We start from the raw sequence: 8,133 nt of genomic DNA, 5'->3' as shown, positions 1-8,133 counted from the left end.
CAGTGTGGTGTAGTGGTTAAGAGTGGTAGTCTCGTAATCTGGGGGACCGGGTTTGAGTCTCCGCTCCTCCACATGCAGCTGCTGGGTGACCTTGGGCCAGTCATACTTCTTTGAAGTCTCTCAGCCCCACTCACCTCACAGAGTGTTTGTTGTGGGGGAGGAAGGAAAAGGAGAATGTTAGCCGCTTTGAGACTCCTTAAAGGGAGTGAAAGGCGGGATATCAAATCCAAACTCTTCTTCTTCTTCTTCTTCTATGCCCCACAAACAACACAGAGATGCATTTTAAATAAAAGGACACATTCTACTCATGTAAAAACATGCTGATTCCCAGACCATCCGCAGGCCGGATTTAGAAGGCGATTGGGCCGCATCTGGCCCCCGGGCCGTAGTTTACCTACGCATGCTTTAAATGTCCTCCTCCCTCACGACTTCTTTCTCATTTGCACAATTATTGGCACACCTTTGCACACTTCGTTCTTACCTGCACACAGTGCTCCCCCCCAAAAAAATGTTTAGGGGTACTCTCATTTTCCTACTCATAGTGAAATACTGCCCTTCAATGAGGCCAAACTTAGATTCACAAAATGTTTAGGGGTATGTGTACCCCTGCATATCCCCCAGAAAAAAATGAACTGCCTGCACAGTAGAATGCCAAAGCAGGAACCACGTGAAAATAATTATGAATCTGCAACAAAGCCTTTATTTAACAAAACAAAGCAAAAATGCCACCCCCATGTCTTGAAAACATAGGGGTCTGTTACAAATGCGTCCTTACTAAGGAATTCCAGGGCCCCTTCCCCATCCCTCCACCCCAAATGAAAAAACACACATAAGAATTAAGGCAGGGTCATTTGTTTTTTGGAGTATTTCATGCAAGCGCATATTCAAACGTCCCCTTATCCAGCCCTTCCACCTCATCCTCCCACGTGGAGGATGGCATACTGCTATAAGGGTCTAATAAGATTTTGAAGCATCTGATAATCAGAAGTCCCAAAAAGACACACAGGATCCCCACGAAGGCAAAGCCGGTTTTTTGTTCCAGAGTGAGGGGAAAGGTGGACACCTCGTTGACACTCATGCTCAATGACGCGTTGTTGCAGTAGTTACTGCTCATCTCTGGGCTTCACATCCTGCTGGGCTTTCGAGATTTTCACTTCTTCGCCTGTGAACAAAAACAGGAGGCATGTTTTGGTTGTAGAGACAGCATTAGGCTGCTGCCTAAATCCGAGACTGTCCCTGCAAAATTGGAGAAAGTCTGCCATAATAGTGAGTGAGCTGCTTTAGTTTAATGGCTAAAAGTGTGATTTGGGAAGTTCCTAGTTTAAGTATAACACCAGCTGTAAGCAAGCTGTAAGGGAAGCGGGTGGCGCTGTGGACTAAACCACTGAGCCTCTTGGGCTTGTCGATCGGAAGGTCAGCGGTTCGAATCCGTGCGATGGGGTGAGCTCCCGTTGCTCTGTCCCAGCTCCTGCCAACCTAGCAGTTCGAAAGCACGTCAAAGTGCAAGTAGATAAATAGGTGGTGGGAAGGTAAACGGCATTTCCATGCACTCTGGTTTCTGTCACAGTGTTCTGTTGTGCCAGAAGCGGTCTAGTCATGCTGACCACATGACCCGGAAAGCTGTCTGTGGACAAACACTGGCTCCCTCGGCCTGAAAGCGAGATGAGCACCGCAACCCCATAGTTGCCTTTGACTGGACTTAACCGTCCAAAGGTCCTTTACCTTTTTTATTTTTACTATCCCAGTATCCCACTATCCTTATACAAGGTCAGACATTTTGTTCATCTAGCCGATACTGTTTTCTCTGACTGGCAGCAGTTCTCCAGGGGCTCCAAGAGGGTCTCAATTATTTGCCATCTGATCCTTTTAACTGAAGGCACAAAGGATTGCTGTGACAACCTTCTGCATGTACAGTGGTGCCTCGCAAGACGAAAAGAATCCGTTCTGTGATTCTCTTCGTCTAGCGGTTTCTTCATCTTGCGAAGCAAGCCCATTGACGGATTAGCGGATTAGCGCTATTAGCGGCTTTTAGCGGCTTATCGGATCAGCTGATAAGCGGCTTAGCGGCTTAGAAAAAGGGGGGGGGGGAGGAAAAAACCCTGCAGGAACTTGCAAGACATTTTCGTCTTGCGAAGCAAGCCCGTAGGAGATTCGTTTTGCGAAGCACCTCCAAAACGGAAAACTCTTTCATCTAGCGAGTTTTCTGTCTTGCGAGGCATTCGTCTTGCAGGGCACCACTGTACTGTGTCACTGGGCTAAGGTCCCTGCCCCTTATCCTTAGCCTCCTTACGGTCCCAAATATCTGCAATGCAAGAATGATGACAATGGCCTGTCTTGCACAGAAATTGTCTCAACAACTTCTATTGGGCTATTGGGTTGTTGTTTTTATTTTTATTAGGTATTTTGTGGTTTTATATCTTGATTTTATTCCGTGAACCGCCCTGAGACCCCCGGGTATAGGGCGGTATATAAATTCAACAAACAACAACAACAAAGTATGCCTTGTACTTTGAACACTCAAAAAAGGTGTATAGAAGTTAAAACATTATTATTATTACCATGTTTGTCAGCGTGCAGGTCATAAAACAATTTCTTCATTTAGATTTATTTTTTTTAAGTGAAAGAACTAGTTACATAGTGAAATCACCAAAGCAAGTTAAAAGTTTATGTACTGTAACTGATAAATGGTACCTGATGCATTCATATAAGGCACACTTCCAGGCTTTCCTGAAGTTTGAACAGCTGTAGAGACATCAAAAAAAAGTTAAATCATTGAGCTGTTTTAGTTGTGATACAAACAGGCAAGTGCTGAATTGAATTCAGGTCTCTTTCAGAAGGAACAAGGTAGCTACTAGCTGGCATGTTTTCTATATCAGAGCAAGAACACACAATAATACTGTAGCAAACGGAAAAGGGGGAAAAGAGGCAAACACAAGTCTGAATGTTTTATTCGACTTTTATGGGCCCACCTAAAGTACGTGTGTGTGTGTGTGTGTGTGTGTGTGTGTGTTGTGGATTGTATCCAGTGTCACTTAATGTTATACCTGTTCTGCTGGCAAAATGTTTGGACTAGCAGAATGTGGCTGCACAAGAAATTGCACAGGCATGTTGCTGGTAACTTCATTTGCAATATATGGTAGACTGTACAATCTGCTGTGAAATGAGTTTCTGCTAGTGCAGTTCTTTTGTTGGATTCCTCTGTTGTGCAAATTGAAAACTCACCTGTCTGCTAGCGCAAGACAGTTTTGCATGCAAAGTGGATGTTCTGTCACTGAACCACAGTTTACAGATCACCTTGGCTGTCTCTTAGTGCAGACCCAGGTCATTCAGCTTGAGCTTCTATAGTTGCCAGCCACCACAAACCACCATTGTCAGGGTTGGCAGCAACAGCAGCAGCAATAATAATATTTTATTCTCCTGCTAATTATGCTGCATCAAATGTGCATTTTGTATTTGACTTCCTTTGGTAACGTTTTGTTTTGAAATCTTCAAGATAGTATTTTAGTTTCCTGTTAATTATATTGCTTTGAATGTATACTTGACTTTCTTTGGTAATGTTTTATTCTGGATTGTTTTATATGATACTCTATTGTAGGTTGTAAAGTGCTTTAAGATAGTTTTCAACAACATATAAAGTGGTATAGAAATGAAATTAACAACAACAACAACGGCTCTTCCAACTTAACCTGGGGCTTAGCTACATTAGTAAAAAAAACCACAACGAACGTGTTTTGAATGTGTTATAAACAAGCAACACCAGATGGCGCTGTAGAGCAAAAAACTTTTCTATGCGATTTTACATAGTGTTTTTCCCCCTTTTCTTTTGTTATAACGATTTAATTTCTGACTTATATATAGCACCCATCTGTCCCTCCCCCTATGTGTACATCCACCTTTGGGTAGTCACTGGATAGCCAACAAAGCTGAATGTTGGGAGATTTGGGACAGGCTAAATAAAGGACTTCTTTGCGCAGTACATAGCTAAACTATGGAACTCCCTTCCATGGGAGGCACTTATTGCCACCAATTTGGATGGCTTAAAAGAGGATTAGGCAAATTCCAGGAGGAGAAGTGTTATGTACTGAAGTTCTCACCCTGGGCCAGCAGGGGGATACTGTAGATAGTTATGCAAATGAAGGATCAAAAGTGACGTTCAGTGATTGGATAATTTTAGAAAGTTGCTACAGTAACGTTGTACTGGAGCTCTATATAAGCAGGCTGACTGAGCCCTTCAGTTCAGTTCTGTTCTGGCCTCTGAATAAAGAAGAGCTGTTTGAAGAATCACTGTGTCGTCTGATACGTTCACCCACAACTTAACAAGAAGGTTATCAGTTGCTACTAACCCTGATGACTGTATTCTACCTCCACTGTTGGAAGCAGTATGCTTCTGAATACCACTTGCTGGAACCTGCAGATCCTGCTACAGGCTTCTGGTTGGCCACTGTGAGAACAGGATCCTGCACTGACTTGATCCAGCAGGACTCTTTCTATGCGTTGCCATGCACAGGCTTGTTAATATATCGCTGTACACATATAGTGAGCAGCTTAACACAGGAGAAAATAAGGTTTTAAAAGCAACAGCTGAAGAAACCAATCCTTGAAAGACTTACCCAGATCTCTTCGAGAAAGGAGATGAAAAAGGGATGGGAATATTTCATCAGAGCTATAATCATATTTCATCATCTACTTTAGTTTCAAAGACTGGATTGGAAATGAGAATTCGTGACTGTGAAGGTCAAAAGCAGCCGCTGTACTCCTTGTTCCGGTTCATTGCTATATGATAGCCTGATTTATTTTTATTTTTATTTAAAGGATCGCTTTATGGACCTTTCCAGAGAATAAAAATGGAGATGCAGACCTCCCTCCTAGGCTGGGCGGGTGCAATGGTAAACGGCATGAACTGAGAAATCCCTAGCTGGAAATCACAGGCTGAAATCCTAACCCCACTTACCTGGGAGTAAGTCCAACTGGATTCAGTGGGACTTCTGAGTAGGAATGGTCAGGATGACTGAATAGGCAAACAACTATTTCTCACCCCCAGAATCAGCACACTGCTCTACAATCTGTAAATATAGGCCTGATTTGCAGGGATGCCGTAAGGATTTCTATGGTAATGGGTACAAAGTGCTTTAAATTAAATGCTTACAGGAAAATGTCATATGGATCATTATCATTGTTATAAATAGTAATGCCCCCATCCCAACATCAATAGTGCTACAGGCTTTAATCACATAACCAAACAGGGTGGAGTTGCCCTGTCTCAGTGTGGTGTGTTCCAGTGCTGAAGCCAAGGAGTGCACAACTTCGCACAAGTCTGCAATCTTATGGACCCTTTCCTGTGAGAAAGCCCTATTGAACACAGTGAGGCTTATTTCTGAGTAAAGATGCACAGCAGTGCACTGCAAAGTTGTTAGGGCATGGCCACACCTAATGACACTCACACAGCTTTGTTTGTTTCTTATGCCAGTCATCAACTGCAGGCAATACCCTCACTGGGGAAAAAAGTGTGTTTTCCCATTGACAGTCAGTTGTGCCTTGAGCAGTATTGAGGTAATGCAATACCTTTGCAACCCAAATACTACTTGAAGGAAAGATGCCTAGATCTCCAGCAGCAAATAAGTGGCAACTGTGCATTTATTGCAATTGCACATATTTTGGAATGGCTCTAAGATGACACATATCTTCTATGTAGAATAGTTAAGATCCAACATCAATAGGGTGCTAGAATGTGGGTGTTGCCACTGCGCTGTTTGGGGTGTGGTCTGAGGATGGAAAAAATATGTCAATTCTGGTTCTCCCAGTTTCTAATTTTTCCATTCATAAATTCATTTCTCCAGATTTGTGCAGCAAATTGTGATTTTTTTTTAAAATCCTCATGAAAATTTATCAGCATTTTGGTGCAAATTTCTCCGAATATGCACATTTTTGTATACATTTTTGACTAACACACACATTTTTGCAAGCATTTTTCCTAATAGAATGCATTTTTGTATGTCATTTTTATCAACATATTATTCCTTATGCACATTTCCCCTAAAATATTAATTTTTTTAATAATGGAAAGCCTGGCTGGTTGGAGAACCGCACTGCAAAATTTGGATATGTGGAAACTTCAAAGGATGGTGGTGTTTCAGTTCTCATCTTGTTTCAGAAAGTAGAAATTTGATAGATTCCCTTTTAAATGTGAACAGAATCAAATTCCTCCCTCATCCCTTGTGTGGACAGCCATCTTGCAGATTTGGCCTTTATGGTACTCCTGTAAGGTATTGCCTGGCTTTTGCAAAAAAAAATCTTTGCCACTTTGGAGCAACAGCAGGTTGCTTCTGAGCCAACAAACACGAACAACCGAAATCTTACCTTTCAGAGAAGGCAACACTTTCCTTCTGGAAGGCATAATAAATAACACTAATGAACTATATTTCCTTGATGAGAGATCTCGTCCAGTACGTTCACCAACCGCTATCTATGCCCTAATAATACTTGCCTTTTGTGGGCAGCGGAAGGAGATGATGTGTCGCTGGGGAACCTGCTAGTGTCAGTGTGGCTAGACTGGCTTGTTAACATGCTAGTACAGTATGCATGCATATACTGAACAGGTTAACGCACCAGCATGTACATTTTTAAAAACAAGCCAGTCGTCGCTTGCATCTGAAGCCTCGTGGGATATGACTCCCTCTCTCTCCGGTTGGAATCCTCACAACACCTACTTGAAAGGGAACCCCACTGCAACCAGGAGCAGGACTTGTTGTCGAGTAAATATGGTTAGGGACCTGGGTTGCTCAACACCCACTAAAAATCCTCCAGCATCCAGCAGGCTTTCCTACCCCCTCTGCAAATAGCACCCTTGATTTAGGTGCTCTATGCACAAAAGCAAAATGAGATCTCCAGCAATCCCCCTCCCACCTTCGGCTGCTAGACATTACCTGGTCATAACAAGAGAGAGGTAGCAAGCACAGGCAGCAACAACCGAGTCTTGGGCGTCGTTGCCAGGGAGGAAATCGACACTGCCCAGCTAACCAAGGTCAATGCCATCCTGTTGCATTAAGTCCAGCCGGAGAGCCATGGTAGATGGATGCCTCACCCATCCTCGCCCGAGCTGTGTGTGTCAAAGCAACACACAGCCTTCCCCCCTCCGCCGCCACCCACCCCGCACAAAACAGCCCACTCACCCCCGTCCGAGTCAGACATCCTGAGAGTACAAACCCTTTTCCTCCTTATCCTGTGTCCCCATGCTAACGACCTGCCGAAGTTTCAAGGTCTCAGAAAGAGGATCGGGTCCCAAACTGTCAGGGGAGCCCTGCGAGGATTTCTGGGGCTCCCGCCCAACGTGAGCATCGCCAGGGCTCCGGCTACATCTAACCACATTAGCATCCCAGAATCTGGACTCGGCTATGGGCGTTCCTTCAGCCGGGTTAGATGCCTCTGGGTGGGGTGGGGTAGGGTCCTTTCCCGAGCACACACACACACACACACACACACACACCGCTGGTAAGTACCTGGGGATGCTCAAGAGGTTTTAATTTGATGGTGAGGGGCGTGGGGTGGAGTGGAAATGTGAGGGGAGGTGGTGGGCAATATGAAAGCTGGATTATCATGCAGCCATGGCTCCCCCTCTCTTCCCCACCATCCAGATTGATCTGAAGTTCCTGCAAAACACTACGTGCGAGGCATTAGCAAATCCGCTATGCTCTCCCAGCTGCTGCAGCGACGGCAAACTGGGTCCTATTTGCTTGCAATCCTCCTTGCAAAGCATGTTGTTCGGAAATGTGCATCTCTGGGGAAGCGGTTTCTCGGCAGCTTCTAGGCACCTGGGGAGAAAACCAGGCGGCGATGGCGGTTGTTATTTATGGGCAGGGAGAGAAAGCCGTCCAGCGGGGGGAGGGGAGGGAGGTGCGTGGGAGTTCCCCGCCACTTTCCATGCTGGCTGCCAAGTCAACAAATATTGGGGAGGGGGTTTGAAATGGACAAGGCGCAAAGTTGGAGGAGGCCGATCTCTCTCTCTCTCGCTCCCCTCCCAAGGATGTGTTTTTTTTCTCGCCTAGTGCCCCCCGCCCCCCAGTAATCAAGTGCAAATTATTTAACTTTTTGTTTTATTTAAAGCAAGCTGCAGTAGCTTCCATTGGGTCGATTTGA

At 44.7% G+C, this 8,133-nt stretch overlaps 1 protein-coding gene across 5 annotated transcripts; it reads right to left on the bottom strand.

Annotated features, from left to right (window-relative positions):
• Positions 1-677: 677 nt before the first annotated feature.
• On the bottom strand, positions 678-7,790 carry CTXN2 (cortexin 2). 5 transcript variants are annotated; one of them, XM_082198928.1, is made up of 3 exons: positions 7,497-7,790; positions 2,692-2,742; positions 678-1,162 (listed from the first exon to the last, which is right to left on the bottom strand). In XM_082198928.1, exon 3 carries the CDS (start codon positions 1,112-1,114, stop codon positions 869-871), a length of 246 nt encoding a protein of 81 aa, XP_082055054.1. In that variant the 5' UTR covers positions 1,115-1,162; positions 2,692-2,742; positions 7,497-7,790; the 3' UTR covers positions 678-868. The 5 variants fall into 5 exon arrangements, with proteins under 5 accessions (XP_082055054.1, XP_082055053.1, XP_082055051.1 ...); XM_082198927.1 differs by lacking the exon at positions 7,497-7,790 and adding an exon at positions 7,170-7,463; XM_082198925.1 differs by lacking the exon at positions 7,497-7,790 and adding an exon at positions 7,204-7,461.
• Positions 7,791-8,133: the final 343 nt, after the last annotated feature.

Source organism: Podarcis vaucheri (assembly GCF_965113315.1).
Source record: "Podarcis vaucheri genome assembly, chromosome: 14".
Lineage (NCBI taxonomy): Eukaryota > Metazoa > Chordata > Lepidosauria > Squamata > Lacertidae > Podarcis > Podarcis vaucheri.
Note: the sequence above shows the minus strand (reverse complement) of the source record. Positions and strands in the feature narration are given on the sequence as shown.

Bases quoted from the DNA above. Each gene is read 5' to 3' on its own strand.
- CTXN2 (XM_082198928.1), bottom strand. From the start codon at position 1,114: ATGAGCAGTAACTACTGCAACAACGCGTCATTGAGCATGAGTGTCAAC.